At 39.6% G+C, this 22,375-nt stretch overlaps 1 protein-coding gene across 3 annotated transcripts in view; it reads right to left on the bottom strand.

Moving 5' to 3' along the window:
* Positions 1 to 12,799: 12,799 nt before the first annotated feature.
* LOC148033432 (integrator complex subunit) overlaps positions 12,800 to 22,375 on the bottom strand; it is a 34,481-nt gene continuing 24,905 nt past the window's right edge. Inside the window, exons 5-10 of one of the 3 annotated variants that reach the window (XM_087681355.1) lie at positions 16,475 to 16,571; positions 16,316 to 16,407; positions 16,111 to 16,231; positions 14,801 to 14,886; positions 14,675 to 14,726; positions 12,803 to 14,542 (exon numbers count right to left, since the gene is read on the bottom strand). In XM_087681355.1, coding sequence (XP_087537481.1) covers positions 14,000 to 14,542; positions 14,675 to 14,726; positions 14,801 to 14,886; positions 16,111 to 16,231; positions 16,316 to 16,407; positions 16,475 to 16,571 — 991 coding nt within the window. In that variant the 3' untranslated portion in view covers positions 12,803 to 13,999. Of the gene's footprint in view, positions 14,543 to 14,674; positions 14,727 to 14,800; positions 14,887 to 16,110; positions 16,408 to 16,474; positions 16,572 to 22,375 lie in introns of all 3 variants that reach the window. The other 2 variants (XM_087681356.1, XM_087681354.1) reach the window with 2 other exon arrangements.

The following is a 22,375-nucleotide window of genomic DNA, read 5'->3' as shown; positions in this document are numbered from 1 at the left end:
TCCTTTCTTTGGCTCAATATTTTAGTTTGAATGCTTTATACAATTGCCATTATTAAGCATCACTACATGCTATACTTGAATTGGTTCTTCAATCACTTTCTTCTCACCCTTGCTTGAGCTCTCTACTTGGTGAACTAATTCAATTATTACCCTTTGATTTTTTATCTCATCTCTCTTGTGCATGTCTTACTTATAGGATAAGTAGATCATTGAAAGGTTGTCTTCTTCTTCCCTGACAAATGCAACTTGAATTTGCAACATTTTCTTATTTGACTCCTCTACTATGGTATCTTCTTGTTCCTTGGCAAGCACAACCTCAATTTGGCACATTTTCTTTTTTTAGTCCTTTACTATGGCATGAATCGCCACTTTCTTATACTTTGTCAAGCCTTTTGATGTCCTTTTCTAACCCTTTTTCTTGCTCTTCTTCCCTTCCTCTTCATCTATTTCTTTCGTACATGATTTTTTCTCTTGCTCTTTGGGTATCTCTTCTTATCTCCGACTATCTTATTCCCTTCTTCTCCCTCCTTTGGATATATGTTTCTTCAGGATGAACCTCTTCTAGGTGGGTTTAGAATCTTCTAGTGTATATGGGATTCGAGGAACAAGTGTTGTGGCATCAAGTACATCTATAGCTGTAATGATAACTCTACTTTGTTGGAATATCATAGTGAGAGCATAAAACTACGTGCACAAGGGAGAAGAGAGCTCAATTACAATAAAGAAATCTTGCTTAGTAAGTTGCTCAAGTACAACTAAGGTACACTCTCTCAACCCTTGAGAGTGACCTCTTGGCTATTTATATAGCCTCACTATGGGCTAGGGTTAGGGTTTCCCTTGCCCTTAAATCCACTCACACCTCACCTCCCCTAATGCGCCCTTGCTTACTCAAGGTTCCCATGGTATACTTATAACACCCCCCCCCCCCCCTTAATGCCAAGGTGGCATTGGATTACATAGCATGTAAATGGTTTGCTCCCCCAAAGAACTAGTGGGATGCCTTTATGAAAATAGGCTAAAAGGATGTTTATGGAAAGATGAGACAACAAATACTAGAAAAGTCAATCATTAGGTGCTTTGGAGACATATTTGGCCTTTCATTCTTTTTGTGCTTAATGAGATTTTGGACATTTACTAATGATATGCCTTGTTTGTTTACATTTTTGCAAGTGTTTTCTCCTCACATGGACTAGGAAATTAGTTTTGGATTTTAGAGATTAAGATGGTTGGGGGATTTCTAGGTCAAAATCATGATCTCCTTCTATATTAGAGTTAGAGCTTGTCATAGTGTTCTCCTGGACCTCATCTTGGTCATTCTTGGAAGAATACCTTTAGGTCAAGACATAAATCATCGATCTAATGCCTAGTTTGTTGGTAATCAAGAGCTTTGGGATAATTAGGCCAATCTAATGTGGATGCGACTCTAACAATCCTAGCCTCAATGACCAGAAGGCTTTTGAGTCGTCCAAGAATATTTGCTTGGTGTGGCCATCAATATCATAGTCCATTATGTTTGAATCAGAATCTTTATAAACTTGAATTGGTAGATAGTCCTTAGAGTCACTCATCTCTTTAGCGCCTATGCCTTGCTCTTGCATCAACAAGATGAAGAGGTTATTATGGAAATTAAATAGGACTTGGTGAAAACTTATCCATTGCCATGTGGGGTCGTGTCAAAGATATTCAGGTTGATATTTGATCAATTACAAAAACACAGCCTCCACTAGCTAAGGATAGTTAGTGGTCAAAAGTTTGTCAAAGACTCTCATGTTAGTATTTGGTCAAGAGTTTGACCAAGATAGTCAAGTTGGTATTTGATCGTATTTGATCGATTGCAAAAACATGGCCTCCACTAGCTAAGGATAGTCAAGTTGATCAAAAGTTATGGTCAATGATAGTTAGCTTGGTATTTGGTTAAGAGCTCATCGAAGATAGTCAAGTTAGTATTTGATTGATTGTTGCAAAAACACAACATCCCTAGAATGTGGTGGGTGTGAAGTCATGGGGGGGCATCATGAAGAGAGGCACTGAAGCAAAGGGTTTGTGGATGTAGTATCAATGCATCTTCTTACTCATGTATTCATGGGCAGAGCAATATTCCAACTCCTTAGTGAATGGAAATTCTAAGGTTGTAAAGATACGCATCCAATCTTGTTCATGCTTAAGGGAGGGAAAATATCTAGCCAATGGTCAAGTGGTTGGAGGGTTGTTAAACTCACCTTATAATAGCGTTGAGATAGCATCTAGGTCAACAAGGGTTGTTTTCTAGGATTCCATCTCAATGCATATTGTCTACTTTCAATTACCTAGGAAGACTAGACTGTTGCCCAAGTCTTCAATGAGATGTCCATTGTGCATCCATGGTTGACCAAGCAATAAGTTGTAGTCAACTCCTTTCATGACAATAGAGTTAACCTTAAAAATCACTTCTATAATTTTGACTGGCCAATCTCTTAGCACTTCCATCCATCAACTATAGTCAAACTGAAGTGCACTAGTTCATTGGGTGGATTGCCCCAGGCTTGGAATACGATGTGCTTACCTATGCTCACACCGACTCTTGTATCTAAAATTCATTGACACATAGTGTCTCCAAGGGTTCCATGGGAAGCACTGCATGTCACTCTAACTCTATCCCAAAATGTGTTAACCCCTAAAGCACTTAAATTTGGAGGTGCACTAAGGCCAAATTTTGGAATGTGGTGGGATTGGCCAGGATTCATGCCTTCTACCTATACTTTTAATCCTTGCAAAATCATTGGACTACCTTTAAGCAGGGTTCTGAGTGGAATGGTGACTTGGGTTGATACAAGTGCTGCAACTAGTGGTTTGGAGCACTCTAAAGGGAGGTAGTCTCCATCATTCTACACACATAACATGTTTTGATGATAAGGCCTTAAAATTTTTACATATTCTACCACCCTAAGAAACTCTTGATGTTTCTTCTTAACATCAGCAAGTAATCTAGCATCTCGTTACTCTCCATCTAAGTTTGTCCTGCTTGGAATGTCTTGGTGGGATCCCATTGTTCGTTGATCCCTATTGTGCTCTCTATGAAGGTCATCCATGCAAATAGCTTGGTCGAGGACATTGTTGATGATGGAGCAATTTAACTAAGAATTTTTAGCTAAGGTCTCATAAATCCTTTCATTGTGGATGCCCTTGATGGGGGCTTTTGTGATTGCCTTGGGTGTGGGTTTCTATACAAGGGGTATGCATTTAAACAAGCTCCTAACCTTAGAGACATAGTCTCTCATGCTCTCCCCTTCTTATTATTTGATGTTCATCAACTGGACAATGAGGTTATCTCCATAGCCAACTTCAGCAAAATGCTTGATGAACGAGTCCTTTAGTAGTATAAAGGAGGCCTACTCTATGACATCTAGACATGTGAACTAGGTGCACCCTTTTTCACCTAGGCAAAGCTCGAATGCTTATGCCTTGTTGGCATCACCCACAAGGTTATTTACCTTGAAAACTTATTCAAATTGTTCTATGAAAATGTAAGGGTCGTCACTACCTCAGTATTTTTCTAATTGATCTTTTCTTGGTCTTTATGGGTTGGTGTATTTACCATCTTGATCAGAATGGTTTGTATGATGTGCATTCTGGTTTGAGAGTCAAACAAACTTCTTCGCACAAAATCAAAGAGGGAGTCTTGTGATAAGCCAATCGCTTCTGCATTGAATAACATCCTACAAATGCTATCCATTCCATTGCAATGCTTCAAGAGTCATGGTTGAAACATCAAAGCCCGTAGCTTGCTAGAAGCAATCGACTATGGCTTAGAAATCATCAGAATTACCTCTCAAGTTATCCATGTTGTTGGCTGTGGTCCCCGTGGTCTCTAAGCTTACTAGGTTGATTATGTGATTTATGAGGTTGTGCACATGTGTTTTTTCTAGGTCAAGAGTGCGACTAGGGCTTTGGTCCCTTGATAGGCAGAGTAGGAAGCTCACACAATGACCACATCTTAAGTGCATGCAACTCTTGCACAGATCTAAGTCCGTGTGTTGAAAATGTGCAGTGGTTCTCACTTGATCACATGTGTTGAAACGTGTGACTTCTCTTTTTGTGCATTGGTTGGTTTTTTTGTTTTTTTTTTGTTTTTTTTTGTCATTTTTGTGGTTCCTTTATTTTTTCTAATTTCATTTGTTTTGAAATAAATTAAAATAGAAAAAATCCTTGCGGGATACACCCTAATTGTAGCATGCAAAGTGTAAGTGTGTGTGTCATGCAATGTGGTGTTGGGTCAGTGATGTAGGGTGTGTGTGTGCGCGCGCGTGCGCCTAGGTATGCAAGGCCATAAGGAAATGCAATGTTTCCTAAGATGTAGTGGGTTTACAATGATTGATTGTGGATGCACATGGTGTATACAAATACACATAGGTTAGGAGGTTGGATGGTTGAGTATGTGAGAAGGTGAGTTCTAAGCTCATATAGCCCCACTTGGGTGCATACAAATGCACTCTGCAAGAGCTTCATGATAAAGAAAAAGTACTATTTTCCTCATTAACACAAAAAGATCAAAAAAGAAAAACCCTTCCAACATAGAGAATCACATCGACAATAACTACACCACACAAGGGTAGATGCACATACAATAAATCCTTCATTTTTAGTGCACAAGCTACATTTAATAGCCACCCGCTTGCAATGCACAAGCTATCAGGGGTCTCTCCTTCTTCCCGTATTGCACTCCTTCCCTACCATGAGGGGATAGAGTCACATGTGAAATTAATGCCCTCTAATGTGGTTCTAGTGCATACCTATTCTTGTGAGATGGCCATGGTGCTTGTAACAAGATGGCTCCTCTCGTTCATGACTGTGGCTCCTCCTCCTCCTCCTCCTCCTTATTTGCTAGTGGGATGTGACAATGTGTGGTAGATTCAGCACAGGGATGAAGATAAAGAGGATGATAGTGGTGTCAAAGATGGAGGTAATGCAAGTGATGGAGGTGATAGAGGGAACTGACATGGGTGAAGGTAATAGGGTAAGAGAAAGAAGAAACAAGTGAAAATATGAAGAAGATGATAATCTTGTTGATGCTCAGATTGATGAAGAATGATCTGATGAGATGATGGAGATGATGAGGATGAAGATGATCATGATGCCAATGATGAAGACAAAGACGATGCTAATGATTAGGCTACCCACAATCAGCAAAAAGCAAGTGCAATTTGTGCACGAGAAGATGCTGACTTTGTTGCCGATGAATAGCAAGAGCAACATGCACAATTTGTAGATGAAGATTATGACAATTTTCTATCCATAAATACACACTAAAAAGTGCAATTTGCAGGAGATGATGATGATGAATATGCTACCCAAGATTAGCAACACAGGTGCAATCTTTTGTCCACAATTTGTAGCCCATGATTTGTAGCCAAAGGAATAGCACGCCACAATTATGATGCTACTATGATTTGCAGTAGGAGAAGTAGTAGGTGCAATTTTATAAGAGATGATGATGATTATGATGCTACCCAAGCTACCCATGAATAGCATAGATGAAGATGCAATTTGTTGTCCATGATTCTGATGAAGGTAATGATGATTTGTGTCCACGATTTGCAACACCAGGAGGAGCATGCACCAAATTGATGAGTAGTAGATGAAGGCAATGATGATTGTGTGATGAGCATGAGGTTGAAGACAAAGAGAACTATGCTAAACTAAGAGTGGGTTTGATAAAAGCAACTGCTGCTTTTTTTCCTCCACTAATTCTTTTCTCTCCTACTTTTCTTTAATATTCTCTTCCTAAACACAAAAGCAATCCCACAAGCAACCCAAGCTCTTTAATCTCTAATACATGCAAGGTGCATTCATCTCACTCTAAGATGATAATTTACAATTGTGGCTACCACTTACAATTTGAATTGGAAATTGTTACTACCATCCTATTATGATTCCAATCATATCTCACGAACCCGATATCTCAATCATAAATTGTTACCACTATCCTGTTATAATTCCAATTATATATCACGAACCTAATATCTCAATCATAAAACCCAAATGTACATATAAACATGAAAGACTACTTGGAGGAGTTTTGGAGTTGGCACGTGTCCCCTCCTATTCTGCAACCATGAACCATCCATACAAGCGACTTCACAGTCAATGTATCCCTGGTCCTGACAATGGAACCAAAATGTTGGGCCACACACACTCAACGTAATTGGGGCGTTTGGACACATTGCTATTAGATCAAGAGCTCTGACCACTTAATCGGTGACTACCCCTCATGTAGCCTCTTGCACATGAACATGAGATCTGTTTGTAGTGAATATGCAAAGCATAGACTCAATGTTGAAGGATGCTCATAGCTCACCCCATGATCCAATATGCACCTCCTAGATTCTCAAACCCTCTACAACCTTCTTCATCCTAGAAGAGAGCATGGTAAGGCATGAGAGCATAATAAGAGATGGAGTTCATGCTTCACCCTCTTGGTCCCTCACGCTCACTTTCACTCTCTTGATCTCAACTCACCTCTCTCTCTCTCTCTCTCTCTCTCTCTCTCTCTCTCTCTCTCTCTCTCTCTCTCTCTCTCTCTCTCTCTCTCTCTCTCTCTCTCTCTCTCTCTCTCTCTCTCTCTCTCTCTCTCTCTCTCTCTCTCTCTCTCTCTCTCTCTCTCTCTCTCTCTCTCTCTCTCTCTCTCTCTCTCTCTCTCTCTCTCAATGCAAAAGCAAGAAGGCAAGAACCAAAAGTTGGCACACACATAAATAGCTTTTTTCATTCTTTTTTGGCCTTTCTATACAAAAAAGTTAGGTTAGGTTTCCCAATACCCTTGATCATCTTGTCCATCTCCAAAACTAAAGTAGCCCTACTCAACTATGATGCAAATATTAAGAGCTTAGTCATAAAAGGTAATAGAAGTCCCAATTTCCTTTGAGCTTCTCCCATAGAAAGAGGAAGAGAATCCACAAGAAAAAATGCAAAGATACCAAGAAAAGTAGGGGTCCAATTCTTCCATAATTTTTTACTTCAATGTCAATGAAGAGAGTAGATTCAAAAGACCAAACCAAAATCCTCGTTTCTCCCCTTACATGCACTAAAATCCATATTTCCATGCTGAGTGCTACTAATTTTGATTACAATTTGCACAAGAGAGCCCAAGTCTCATTTATAACAATTGATTTCTTTTCTCAAAGGATAATAATTTTCAAAAAATTTAAGGTTTCCATGTTCTTCTTTTTCTTTATGTCTACATGTCTTCAAATTGGTTAATAGAACGATGTGATCTTCAATCAAAAGAAGATACATAAGTAATAATGTAATCTTCAGTGAGAAGAAGATGCATAAGCAATCTCTTAAGTGGAAACAAGCAAGGTTACTTTCCAAGTTGCGGTGCCACCTATTATTTTGCCGCATAGGGCAAGTACTAGTGTACCCAGTGTGTAGAAAGAGTACAATTGATACTTTTGTTAGTGAGCGAAAAGCAGGGAGATCTACTAAGTAACAGGTTGAGAGCCCTATGATGCCCTAGGAAGAAAGAGTGGAGGATAAAATTCCCACCCCCAAGTCAACTTATTGTCCTATTTAGATCTACTCTACTTATATCTCTCATACCCTTGAAAGATTTCGACCTTGGGTTGACTATGTGATGTTGACAAATCGTGGGGAGCCGTCATGTTATGAAAAAGTCATGACTCGTGATGATAAACTTAAGTGGGACTTGATTGAAGTGGATTCCATTATGAAGAATCTAACTTGGAAGTTGGTTCCTTACTAAAGGGAAACAATACTTTTCCATCCAAGTGGATCTATAAACAAATCTTATAGGTGACAACTAAAGTACATGGCAAGGTTGGTAGCCAATGACTTTAAGTAAGAAAAAAGTATAAATTTTGATGAGATATTTTCACCTATATTAAAATTGACTACATTTTGCACCATGCTAGCCTTGTGGGGCTGAGGATGGCATGGATCTTGAACAATTGGATATGAAGACAACATTTCTACATGGCGACCTTCATGATGAGATCTACATGTAGCAACCAAAAGGTTTTATGAAACATAGGAAAGAAAAGATTGTTTGCAAGCTTTAGAAAAGTCTTTATGGATTAAAGTGGGCCCATGAGAATGGTACAATAGATTTGATGCATTTATGTGGTCTTATAGCTATAAAAGAAGTGAGATAAACCATTGCTCATATAGTAGAAAGGCTAAAGATGGTGGTTTGATACTGCCAATCCTTTATGTGGATGACATATTGATAGTTGGGAAAAGCAAGTATGAGATTGATGCCTCAAAGCAACAGTTAATGGAAACCTTTAAAATGAAAAATGTTGTACTCTTGGTGCATGCATAATTAGGGGTATCACTATATTCATCAAGTGCTTGAGGATAAGTAAGTTGGGCTTGTCAAAGTTCATATTGATTATAACCCAATAAACCTTCTCTTCAAGAGTCTTCCCTTTGAAAAGTTTGCACATTGCAAGGAGTTGATGGACACTAAGGGTAACTCACTAATGCTTACCTCACACATTTTCTTATTATTTTCTCTCCCTTAAAGGCACATTGGTGTTTAACTAGGAGGTTGTTGGGATAAAGGCTAATCTGGTTGGCTGCCCATCTTACTTACTAATCCTAACTACAGATGTATACACTTATTCTTTATTATTCAAGTGATAAGGCAATAATGTGATGATTACAATAGAGCTCTGTGTGTGTGTGTGTGTGTGTGTGTGTGTGTGTGTGTGTGTGTGTGTGTGTGTGTGTGTGTGTGTGTGTGTGTGTGTGTGTGTGTGTGTGTGTGTGTGTGTGTGTGTGTGTGTGTGTGTGTGTGTGTGTGTGTGTGTGTGTGTGTGTGTGTGTGTGTGTGTGTGTGTGTGTGTGTGTGTGTGTGTGTGTGTGTGTTCAATCTCCATTCTCCATTGACCTCCATCAAGTATTACTCTAGTAGCAACCTTGGATAGATCAATATATACATGGAGAATTATTGTCCAATCTAGGGCTAAAATGGGTGTGATTGTCATGGCCTTTTTAAGGGCCTTATATAGAGCTTTGATATTCCTTAGTCCATTTCTAGATCCAGAAGGACCTTGTATAAAGGTCTCACTATGAGCCTATAGTACCCAGGATGGCCAAGGAAACATTGGATGCCTTTAGGGTTTGTGGGTGATGATAGGTCTATTATTACCTAAATATTTGTAGTGTTTGTAGTGATGCCATTCTTCATGGCCTAGGATGAGTCAATATTTTGCCAATTATTGGCACTTCAAGGGATTGAGAGTTGATAATGTCTACACCATTCAAAGACTAGACTTAACTTCTCTAGGTAATTATTCCAACTAAAATTCACATAGATATTATCCATGAGTACTTTAAAACATTTTCGTAGCATGTTTTCAAAAATAATGCACATCAAGCATTGGCAAGCGATCAATGCATTAGTTAGGCAGATTGGTATGATAATGTATGCAAATACTCCTATTTAGTGGTAAACCTTGTCTTTTGTTGGTCATCTAGATGGACCTCACTAGTTGTACCTTAAGGATCCATCTAGAAAGCTATACACCTCCTTATTTTCTACATGCTTGATTGTGTAATCCATTTAAGGTAGTGGGTAACAATCTCTCTCAGTAGTAGCATTCACTTTTTTTTGCAATTTATATATACTCATGTTTTATTATTCTTCTCAAGCACCATGATGATAGGTGACATCCAATCGATGTGCTCAATTTCATAGATGAATCCTACCTTGAGGAGCTTATCTAAATCTTCCTAAACAATATGTGTATATCATAGCTTCATTGGATATATGGTTGCTACTTGGTGGGCTTGGCATTAGGGTCATCTAGGATTGTATGTGTCATCACATGAGGTAGGACTCACTTGAGATCTATATAGGTTTGGGAAAATACTTCTTAGAACTCTTTGAGAAAACTGATGAGCTTTTGCTCATGTTCTTTTGTGACATCCTCGACAATGTACATTAGTCTTGGTGTTTCCCCCTCTTTAGTGAGATTTACCTCTTTAATCTTTGCAAGTCTCTCAATTAAATTGCGAGACTTACCCTATCTCTTTGTGTGAAGCATCGTGATGATATGATCTCCCTTCTTGAAATTTGTAAATCACTTAGAAAGATCCTATGGTTTCTTTTGGTTTTTAGCATCTAACTCTTTGCTTTTTTAGCACTCTTCAACTACCACCATCTCAAGTGAATAGTCAGATACCTCTTTCTCCCTTTCTTTTGAAAGTTTGAGGAATCTTAGGCCTGATATTTGTACTACATTCAAACTTTGAGCTTGACTTGCCTAACTCTGGAGGAAAGTCAGTGTCTACATCCTTTGCTCCTTCCATCGCAAATAAGGAAGTGTAGCCACAATCAATTCTTCGTGTACTTGCAAATTCTTGGTGTGGAGAGAGGGAGCTTGTGGAGTGTGCGAGCAAGCACTCAACCGTTGCACTCTTGAATATCATCAATCTTACGTCTTTCATTATTTTGCTAGTTATTTTCCTCTTGTAACAAAAATGAGCTCTAATAGGATGATTACATTAATAGGCTAACAGTCAAACTCATGAGAATGCATCTAGAGAGTGTGAACCACATCCTACCAATATAGAATTGGCAAGAGAGGACTTGTATCTTACTTATGGGATTGCATCCTTGCTTCTTAGATCGTTGACCCATTAAGAGGTTTCAAACCTCTTGGACAAGGAGAGAGTGTGTTTTTTTGAAAAACAATCTCATTTTACCTTTTATATTAAACTATTTATGACCTTTCAAGAATTCTAAAGATGAATACATTCAGGACTTATATTTTATCACACTTGAGATTCTCCCTTGGAGTCAATTCAAAATAAGAAAATTCAAAATAGGTAGGAGATACAAGTGGTTTTGTAAAATACCCCAATTTCAATCCCACGTACTATCACTCTTTCCCACCTCTATGACTATTTTATAATCCTAGTAGCAATATGTATTAGGATGCCATTCGCCAATGTCAAAGTAAATCAAATTTTGACAAGCATCAATTGGGGATATATTACCCCTACATTTTTGCACAATGCTCAATGTCCTGAATACACAAGCCAATTATCAAATCAACATGAAATATCCTAATTTGGAAGTTCTAGAAGTAATATATAAATTAGAGCAATTAGTTATAACATGTTCTTAGTGTAAACTCTATCAAATTGATGAAGTGGACATTAAAATCATCATAAATGGATTTACAAGTTATTTTGGATGTAAACTCTATGAGTTGACTAAGTAGGTGACAACTATTATAAATGGTTTTAAGTTGTTTTGAGTATAAACTTTTCAACTCACTAAGTAGCTAGGCAATATACCCCCCCCCCCCCCCCCCAAAACCAAATTTGTAGGATGCATCACTGGACTTCAATTATTATATTTGGTTTATCAAAGCAATTAGAGGAAAATAACAAGAAAGAGCGTCAAGTTAAACAGTTGAACATGTTTTATGCCAAAAACATGCATTAGCCATTTTTGAAAGGAGAAGGTTAAAAAGTTACATTAGAAATGGAAAAAGAAGCAATAACCTTTGAGAAAGGCAAAAGATGATCAATTGAATGAAGCAAAAAAGGTAAGAGTTCACCTTAAAATTTGCTTATGTTGCAATTGAATGGGAAATTATATGATTTGCATATTATGCACCAAAATATAAACTCTTAAAGTTATGTATGGCATATCAAGGTGCCTAATTGTTGAGGAAAAGTAGTATTATTCACATTGAAGGCTACAACAATTTGATTCATTATGTCAAGGTTAACTTTGGATTGACACTTGTAAAGTTTCCCATTTGTAGATGGAAGCCCATTGGCTTGAGAAAAGCATCAAAGCGTGGCTAAACACTTGCACTTCTCCCAAGCAAAGAGAGATGCCTTCTAGAATCTTTTGTGGAGTTCATGGAAGAGCAAGGTCTTCCTAGTGCAAGTCCTTGAGAAAGATACCCTAGAGGCTCTTACTAGTGAGTATCCTAATAAGTCTTAAATGCCCAAACAAGAGATCTAAGGGTTTTTTCCTACCTATATACAATTGGAAGTACTCTCACACACAAAGGAGAGCAAGTAAAAATCAAAAGGCAAAAGTACAAAACCTATGTAGCAATTACTAAAGTGGGTCTGCCCCTTATAATAAGTCATAGGGATCCAACTATAACACATCACCTATGTCAAGATAGCATCCCACTTGGGACCACCTGGAAACCAAAAAAATAATGGTCTCTTGTAATGATTGTTGGCATCATTCCTTGCCCTTATGATTTTCAATTTAGAGACCAAATAAACCCCTTAAATCTTGGGTGCATCCTACAATTGAAGGTTGGATAAACTATCTATATTCGGATTTGGCACCAACTAATTGAGTTCACCCTTGCTTTATGAATAGCCCTCACCCTAGAGTTCACTCACTCATTAACATTTCTAAGGTAGTTAAATGGCTTGTTATGGGCTGCCAGAGATGTCTCATTCCAGTAACCCTTCAAATAATATGGTTACTTTTAGCATTCACATTATTGCAAGTTTAGCTTATTCACATAATTACATAACCAGATAAGACTCATCTTGAGATGTTTTATTGTACCCTAAATTTTATAATGTTATTATTATAGGTAACATCCTAAGAGGGCCTAGCTACTCCATTTGGAAACACACCATAAATTTGAGAGGGCACACACCATAAGCTTCTTGTTGATGGTCCAAATCCCAGGAGTTCTGTTGCTACCTTCTTTTGCATTAAGAGTTCCTACAGAGAGTCAAATGCTGAACATGAATGGGATTTAGACACAATTTCACCAGAGACAAAGATTACCCATTTCATTATCAGGTCACATATTGTAACCCTTGAAAGAACCTCCCTATTTGAGGCTTGGGCCATAGTCAAAGATAATGCATTTCAAAGTTAATCGGCTCACGTATTGTCATCCTTGGAAGAGAGCCTACCTATTTGAGCCATAATCATTCTATGCCTCAAGCTCAATTGCTTGATGTGCAAGTCCTGAAGAGTCCCATTCCAGCATGATGGAACACTAGTTACCACCTCCAATGCTTGTAATATCAATGTGGTGTTCAGCATTTCTTTCCTGCTACGTCTCTTTCTGTAGTCAACCTCTTACATGAGAACTGATGATTGAGATGGACCATGGGCACACAAGAAGCGCTCAATGTTGTTTTTTTGGAAGGCACGTGCACTGCAATGAGAAATGCATCCTCTGAACTGCCATACAAAGTTTGGATACTTAGCAGTGCCTTTTGCTCTGCCTTGTTCTTAGGAGAGTATCACCTTGCAACTGCTTATCATTTTCTTTCCCCTTCTTCCTTGCTTCCATTTAAGCAGTCCCCCTCCCCTGTCATCCTCAACATTTTTATCCTAATGGTCCTTAAATGAATAACTTCTCAAGGCGCACACGGATTCTACCAGAGAAGTCACATAATATCATAGGGTATGCCAGCCCTCTGCTGCAAAGGACTTAAGTCAGAGGGGTTTGAGCAAATGGTTGTGGAGCCGTCCATGGCAAAAGCCTAAACCTTTAGAGGCCCTTGATGTAACAGAACTTTCAGAGAACCAACAGATGACTTGCAACGTGTCACAGGATCTCAACCATGGCCCTCGCTCATGGCAGTGAGGTGCCAAACAGATGCAAACTACAATGCAGCAAGAAGCTTGTATTACGAAGATTTTTGCCTGCTGCGAAACAATCTACTAGACCATGCCACCTACTCAGAAGGGTCAGTTATTTGCCTTCCCTCTAGCTCATCTGTTGTTGATGCTATGACTCTGTTTTGCCAAAAAGCATGTTTTTAATGCAAAGAGGCCACATCAGCATGCACAAAAAGTTTCCTCTTCTCGGTTAAGATTCAGTAACTTCTGTCAACCAAGAAAATAAATTATCCAATTCTCTGCATTTTCCGTAGCTGGAGCTTGTATCCCATGGACTGAAAACCTCCTGCTGTGATTATGGCACACATAGGAGACACACATAAGATATGCATTTTATTTATATGAGTGGAAACAAAGCTGCTGTAACTACATAAACTGCAACAATTTCTTCACTACATCAGTTACAATCTGACGAACAGATGGGTCATTTGTCTCAATCAATGTACTATTTTCTTTCAGATCCACCCTTGCAAATGAGGGAGATTTTACAATAATACATGCACTCCGGTCAGAACCCTCATCTTCTGCTCCAAGTCTCAATTCACAAGCTAGACCGGCATCCTTCAGGGACGTGACAAGTTTAATCCCATCTATGGATCCCCAGCAAACATCATCTCTAGCAGAAAGTGAGGAACTGCCTTTCTGAATATCTGAAGACGGCTGAAGCCCTAGTGACCATCTACCCCCTTTTCGTCGTAAGCTCATGGTCATACGATCAGCAGCTCTTTCAGAGTCCAGTTGTTTGGGACGAAATAGGCAGGCCAGGTCTGCTGACATGTCTACCTCAACCCAAGGAGGCTTAGAAATATTCAATATATCCCATACACTATAGAATTGATTGAAGTCACCCACTGTACTTGCCCTTTCAGTACACAACTGTTGGAACTCAGCTTGCATGACTTCTGGCAACTGTAAAAGGAAAAGTAAATCTCATAAATGCACAGGTCTGTACATCCAGTAGCACATGTACATTGGCATACCCAGTAACACAATTCAATTGCCTGAGAGTGCAGTGCCTGCAAAACACTCTGATGCCCTTACCAAGCAACACATAGGTTGAAGCTTCTCTATGATGGTTGCAACTTCCTCAGACCTGCAATAAATTATCAAATTAGCTGCAGATCATCAATCAGACTAATAAACTCGCATATGACTATCTGAGCATACCTCAGTTTTCTCCCACTCTCATATTCTAGAAGTTTCATCGATATGGGTTTGAAAGGGGCCAATGCAAAATTAATGTCTGCAACTGTCTAAACAAAGCCAACTATCAGACATTAGCATGCAATCTGTTCAAATGGTTTTAAGATCAAGGTGCCATTAAAAAACAGTCCCTAAACTACTACCCACACCCCTTGTTCCCCTCTCTCTCTTTTCAAATTCAGTGCAGATCCTCCACAACCTTGAGAGCCTTGAGGCCTAATATTTGAAAATGCGAACATCAGAAGCACAGCAGCAAACATAGACAAGTGACGTGCTGCCATCACCCTTTCTGCTGTACTCCAGGCTTCCAGCCTACTTAACCCACCACTGCTGCAACCACCACCACCTCACTTTTTGGCCCCTGCTCAGCCCTCCTGTTCTTCCTCTTTCCCATCCCCCTCCCTATTATCCCTCTCTTCCCTCCACCTTTCCCTCCTCAACCTCCTCTTGTTGAGCAACCAAAACTTGACTTTAATTTATCTTTTTTGTTTTTTGGAAACTTTTCGGCTCATTAAAACAGCCCCAAAAATGCATTTTAGCCATATCCATTTGGCTACCCTTAGCATCCACAATTGTCACCATCATCAGTCTACCCTCATCTACCAACATCTGGAGGTGCTGCCCTTGCTGCCCAGTGCCAACCATCACCACCCGCCCCAAAGGCTGCTGCCAACCTGTCTGTGGCCCTCCTCTGATCGTGGCTCACACTACTGCATTTTTGCTACCTTCACTTCATCTACTGATGCTATTGCGTGTCATTCAACCTTGGTGCATCTGCCAACATCCTCATCAACATGGTCTTCACTTCAATCAGCTAGGTGACATCATTTGCTGACCTGGCAACCTGATCTACAGCCCTATCAACCTGATTTCCATCTGGGCGACTTATTCCGGACCTGTAATTCACTCCAGCTGCTGCGTTTTGATCAGCGTGATCTGTATTTTACTGTTCCAGCAGTTCGTGATCAAAGGTTCCGCACGATGTGAGTGTAACAAGAACAATCATTCTTCTCTTCAGCTGTGTGGTGTCCCCTTCACTGACCTTTTCCTCGTCCTACTACTTTTACCCACTCAGTCCACTCCAGCCTCTTCCTCCCAAGCTTTGCTACTCGTGCTTTCTCTTTATCCACTGCCCCTTCCTCTCATATCCACTGCCCTTCACCTTCCCAACTGGCTACCAATCCTTTCCTTGCCACTCCTACCCTCTAGCTTCACCCACTTCTGATGACAAGCAAGACCTGAAAAGTGAAGATTTAACAGTAGCAGTATTTAACCTCTGTCAAAATAAGAAGACAGCAAGGATTCTGCCGCCATTTATGCAGCAAATGTACAACTGGTCCCATTCTAAGGCTCCAGTGTGAGGCAAATACAATACAAGGCTCCTTCCACACATTTCTGCAAAAGGGAAACATTTGCGTAAAGATTTTGATAAGAATGCAGGCTACATTTAGAAAGTACAAGAAATTAACAATTATTGACATTGTTTTGGGCGAATGGAGAGCAGATATCTGATGGAGTCTCTTCTCTTTTAACAGTTCCACATGGCCGAACAGATCCAATCCTGCGTATAGCTATCAAAACCCCTCATTAGCACTTTTACATAGACAGGGTCAACTCGTACATGAGGTTTAAAAATACCTTTTCTTGCCTTGCAGCACAGAGCCATTCTGGCACAGTGTTAGTGTAAACAAGAACCTCTTCTGCCATGGGGGAAATGTAAAACATAGGAACCTGCCTGTCATAAGAAAGATTGAGAATGGCCTCTACTCAAGCACAAAGATGAGCATTGTTACTACTTAATTCAAAGCTAGTCTTGACTTGGTAAACAACAAACATCAGCTTTGAAATACAAAAATTTCCTTTTCCTACCTGGACCATAATTGCTGTTTGCAAAAACTCGAGCCCCAACCATACACCTGACAAATTTGCATGTTAATTCCTACACTACCCTTCTGTCAGGTGTATGAACTATCAGGTCCCAGCATCAGTCAACCACTCTGGTAGTGATCCAGATAACTGTTTTCTTAGACTATGTGATCCTAGATGCTTACCACTAAATTTCCAGTACACCACTCAAAGAGCAAGAATCGCTTAAGTAACACAAGGGACTTGCAAGACTGAATAATTATTGGTGATGCTGTGAAGCATGAAAAGTGTCGTTATGAAGTAGGATGTCTTCTTCCCAAACCAAGATGAACAATGGTACATCCAATGTCTAAGTATGCTAGAGCCTAGAGGATATGCTTGGAATTTCCAGCCAATCAGAGAGGTTCAAAATTAAAATGTGCTGGGTCAGTCAACTTACCACTAGTAACTAGCTTGACTGATGCCCTTCAGATTTAGGGTTTTTGCTCTTAAAACTTCAAAATAGTGCCCAATCAACAGCCCTTTAATATTACTGAATGTGATTTCCTGCTTCTAATGCAGAAGTCTTTAACTAAACATACACCTATATTTGGGACAAACCACTTTGTGAACCATCCTATTTGTCTACTGTGAACGAATCCAATATGCTTGTTAGCAACTTGAAACCACAGTTGAATTGATATACTAAGTGACCAATAGATGAGATGTGAAACCAGACATCAAGAAAAGTAGCAGTAGTGTCAATGACATGTCCTAAATGGAACATAACAAATTAGTTTATCTAAGAAATCTAGCTCATTGAATCTTATGGTGTATTTGAAAATATGAATCTTGATTCATAGTTATGTTCCAATACGCAACTCAAGTTTCAAATATACAAGAAAGAAAATGGAATTGTCATAACGGAAGCAATGTTCTTTGTGGGATCGAGCAGATGAGAGCTTGTTCTTTGCAGTTTTTCATTTGTCTTTCATAGTACTTGAGCTCTTAGTTGCCCACATCTGATGGACAGATGGACTACTCTGATCCATCCTGTCCAACACAATTCATCCGGTGCCATACTATGATGTCCAATCCAAACTGCTTGACTGTTTTGAAGTGCCCATTTGTGACCAGTTGGGGTTAGTTTTGGGCATAGTTGCATCCATACATGGTATGGTATGGTCCATACAGTATCGTACCACATGTATTTGTACAATTTAGTATGAAAATTCTGACCCTTCTTTCCCACACCCTTTTAGTACAAAAACTGTCCCCTTTTTATGATCATTGATGTATGATGTATCCACTCCTGTCTATGTCCTTGTAAGTTGTAGCAAATATTGCACATGCAACATATGCCATACACGTTTCGACTTGTCACCCTCATGTATTCATCTTATATACTCTAATGGCATTGCTAATTTGCCTTTAAACATGTGTTCTATCATCTATAGTCCAAAATAATCAAGTTTTCTTTTTCACACTAATATCATACTATACCTTATAGAATTCCATTTAGTATCATATCTTATCGTACCATACCATATTACCTTTCATACCTCACAACTATGGGTAGCATTTAATGTTATTTTAATGAGCGCAAGGCAAAAGGGCTATGCAGCTTGAATTTGCATGTGGAGGTCCCAATGAAAATGAAAGTCTGGGTCAATTTTGGGCTGCCTACAAGTGCATCTTCCATGTTGGGTTCTTTTTCTCCCATTCTGGGACGTTTGGGGCAAATCTAAGGGTGGACAATTGAGTGATAGACTATGAGAGAGCAATTGAGCCATTAGGAATAGCAAGAAACCTGATCTCCAACACTTCTTGGTGCTAGAACAGCAATGCGACTATTGTGCAAACATTTTCCTTATGGTAAAGTCAAAGAATTACCTCTAATTTGCTGCTCCTCTCTTCTCTCTCAGCAAATCTAAAATTTCTCAGCCCTAATTTGCTGGTACAACTCTGAATTTCTATAAAAACTAAGGTTTCTCAGCTATCTAGAGAAGTGTGCCTTCAAATCTCCCTGTTCAATTTAGCGATTTACTAGAGATTTGAGAGAGAACAATAAATCCAAATGAGATTGCTCATCTACAATCAAACCAGCTTGCATACAAGAGAAGAAGACCCAATCAAAATGTGTGCCTGAATGTGCTTATAATCAAGAGGCAAAATGGGAAAAGTTGCCGGTTGGTCCTTTTTGGTATCATCATAGCTATGACATAGATGTTGGCCATAATTTCAAAGGCTAGAAATCAAGAATTTCTCTCTCCTACTTCATCTCTCTCATTTATGCTTGATGTATGTGCCATATACAAATGTTGTGGATTGCTAATATGCTATTCTCAATGTGTAATGAGCAAAAACTAGGGGTTGCATGGCAACATTGTAAGCCATGCATTTGTGCCTCTCTAATTAAGCAAGGTTGTTGCTGCACATTTTCAGAGGACAACAAAATAGGTGAGATATAGATCTACAAGTGGGCTAATTTGCATGCAATAGCAAAGGTGGTAATTTGAGACTTGATGCTACTAGACAATTGAAGACTTGCATGCAAGTGTTCTTGACCCAATTTGCGCCCAGATGTGCATCAAATTGAAATCAGCCTTCGGAAATAATCTAAAGAGCAATGAATATAAACTAACTTGCACACATGAAATAAATCAGCAAATAAACAAAAGACTCACTTAACAAGAGACCTAGAATACTCTTGTGTGGTAGACGACACATGATAGGCTCCACAAGTTGGCACCCCTTTCAGTATTTATTAATCATAATTAAAAGCTTGCACAATTCACAAGTAAATTGTTGTCACAAACTAGCACTCTCTTCATGCCAATTATTCCCCTATGCCTTGCTCTTGAATCAGCCCAAACTTGCATCCAATGCAATATCCTTAGTTACTCTAACCAACCTTGACTAAATGTGTGGCATATCTATCCATTCACACTCTAACAAGTATTATATATAAAAATACATGTCTGCAATCCAATGGCCTGCAAAAGTGACATTTAAGGTGCAAAGCTAGTTTCACATTGTTGAATGCTGCAAACAACGTATAAAACATGAAGATATCGCTTCCATTAATTAAATAATTAAGTCCATTTCTCATTCTAAAATAGGATCAAGGGGCAAATTGAACTTGGTGGTTGCACGTCACAAAGGAGAGCTCCATCCAACCTACGTTGAGAGTGCAAGGGCTTCCATCTCGGTCCAAATTATTGAGTTGCTTGAGCAGCCAGTTGAGACCCACCCCACGCTCCCCTATGGCCACCTAGTCCAATGGATTATTGATAGTGGTGCTTCTCACCATATGATCATCATCTGCAACAATTTCATCTCACAAAAACCTACAAGTAGATCCGTCCATTGTGGTAATAACTCTTAATGTCAAAATTCATAATATTAGTTTGGTTCTTTTTTATGCTGACCAAGGCCCAAATTAAGCCATGGTTGACAAAGTTACTATGTTGCGTAAGCTAGGATAAGTCTACTTTTGGTTAGCCAACTTTGCTAGTTAGGATGAGCCATCTTTTTTCACTACAGATATTGTTGGGCTATACTGATGAGCCTACAGGTTTGATTATCGCTCGTGGCATTGCTCATTCAAATGGTCTCTACTACAGGAATGAGTTCTTCTCCATGCCCACTTCTAATAACTCTAAGTTCCATCGACTACACGCAGTTGTGACTTAAGCCACTCTGATATATTCAAAGGGGTTTTGCTTCATTATGCTTTATGTGGATGACCTGATCATTACAATTCACATACTTTTAGTATATAAGCTATAAGGCATAGCTCCCTTCTACTTATGCGATGACTAATAGGCTAGTTGTCATACTTTCTACGCATGGAGGTTGTCTCGCATTTAGATGGCATTTTTGTGTCAAAGCAAAAGTACAAGTTGCAATTGGTTAATCGGTACTTTCCTTACATTGTTAGATCAATAGCTACCCCACTTAATTCAACTATGAAACTAATCAAGGATCTAAATGTTGCACACCGTGATGAGACTTCTTATCAACAAGTGTCACGAGAACGTGTATTTTTAATGCTTAGCTTTGGCAATATTAAGTTGTGCATATGTGAGGTGCACATGTGAAACGCAAGTCACTTTAAGCACTATGACAATCTCAAACTCTAAGCATACAGTGGGTGAGAATAGCAAAAGTTGTAATGAATTATGGTGGACAAGTACTTGTAGGTGCTTGCTGTCAGGTTTAGCACTTGAGCATTAATTACGCCCAAGAAATGTCTTGTGGAGACATTTGGGCTAAGTAATTAATTAATTAATGCTAGACTAAGACCAATTTATGCAGGAGACAACTTTAAGTTCCAAAGGAACTAGTACATTAAATGAGGATGCATTGAGGCCAAATAATGGGCAGGATCAAGTGCAATTAATTAATTTTCACTCATAAGTTGCCCATGCAAACCAAGGGAGGCTGTTTAGGGGCTGGTAGAGGCTGTGCTCAGCCATTTCAAGTATGAACTGCAGCTCCAGGACAGAGATCAGCCATCAGGGAGCAGTTTAGGGCCAGATGCCAACTAAGAAGAGGCCACATGCTGCAGGCAACGGCCTTTGGAGGCTGTTTGACAGCAGGTGACAGCAGCCTGAGGGTCTAAAGGAGCAGGCAGCAACATCTGGAGGTCCTGGAGCAGTAGGTGACTACTAGTTGGCCTATTATGGCAAGGACAGCAGTTGATTCCAACCATTTCTTGTGACAATTTTCAGAAATTTCTCTTGAAACCAGCCTTCCTTCTCGGATAGGGTGGTTTAACCTGATTAAGCACTTAATTATAGCAATTAGCAAATGAACATAAACTGAAATGCTCACTTTACCTTCATAAACTTGGACAGTTGACACCCTGTTGGCCCCAAAACTGGCGCCCCTTTCGATATTTCTTTAATTTCAATTGTTGATGAATAAATTACAAGTCGAGATTTCACGATCTCCTTGGCTGATTCAAAAGTCCCTTGCTGTTCCAATAATCAGCAAAGCATTCGGGCAAATTGCCCCTTGATTTTCGCCCAGGACTTGCTCTAATGAAACCCCAACTGGTCAAATGCTACCCCAAATTCACAATAGATGGGCTGGCATCTGAAATCCTCACAATTTCACGAATTTCCGGTGCTGATTTCAATATACAATGCCTTTGACTGATGGCACGGGTCCCAAGGTGGCTAGTAAACCCTAATTACTGCTGTAATTTAGGGTTTACAGCAGTAAACTCTCTGCTGTCCACCAAATTTGGCTGTACTCCGCTACCAATGGCTGAGAATTACTAAGAATGCTTGAGCATTGACTGGAGGAGATGAGAGAATGCTGTAGAGAGAGAGAAAATCAGCTGAAATGTATCTTTTGATTCGTAGCTCTGATGACAAATCTGATGGCACCAACAGCTTCAAAAGGGGGGGTAAAACACCAGCTTTGCTTGCGAGCCCTCCTCTCCTACCACCGCCTCTCTTGAGGTGGAAGAGAAAACCTGCTACCCCTTGTCCTCTCGCAGCACGCGATCAGTCGTCGTCGGCTCTCAGAGCCAAATCTGATCACCTCCTCTCCCTCCACCAAGCTTGGAATGGTTGCCAATCAGCTTCCACCACCCTCCAACAGCCTTCTTCCTAGTTGCATGAGAAAGTTTTGCCAAGTGGCAGCCTTCCTAATGCATTTTCAGCCATTAAATTAATTTTT

The sequence above is a fragment of the Lygodium microphyllum genome, chromosome 7 (genome assembly GCF_053477565.2).
Source record: "Lygodium microphyllum isolate KBCC chromosome 7, Lygodium_microphyllum_v1.1.10, whole genome shotgun sequence".
Classification (NCBI taxonomy): Eukaryota; Viridiplantae; Streptophyta; class Polypodiopsida; order Schizaeales; family Lygodiaceae; genus Lygodium; species Lygodium microphyllum.
Note: the sequence above shows the minus strand (reverse complement) of the source record. Positions and strands in the feature narration are given on the sequence as shown.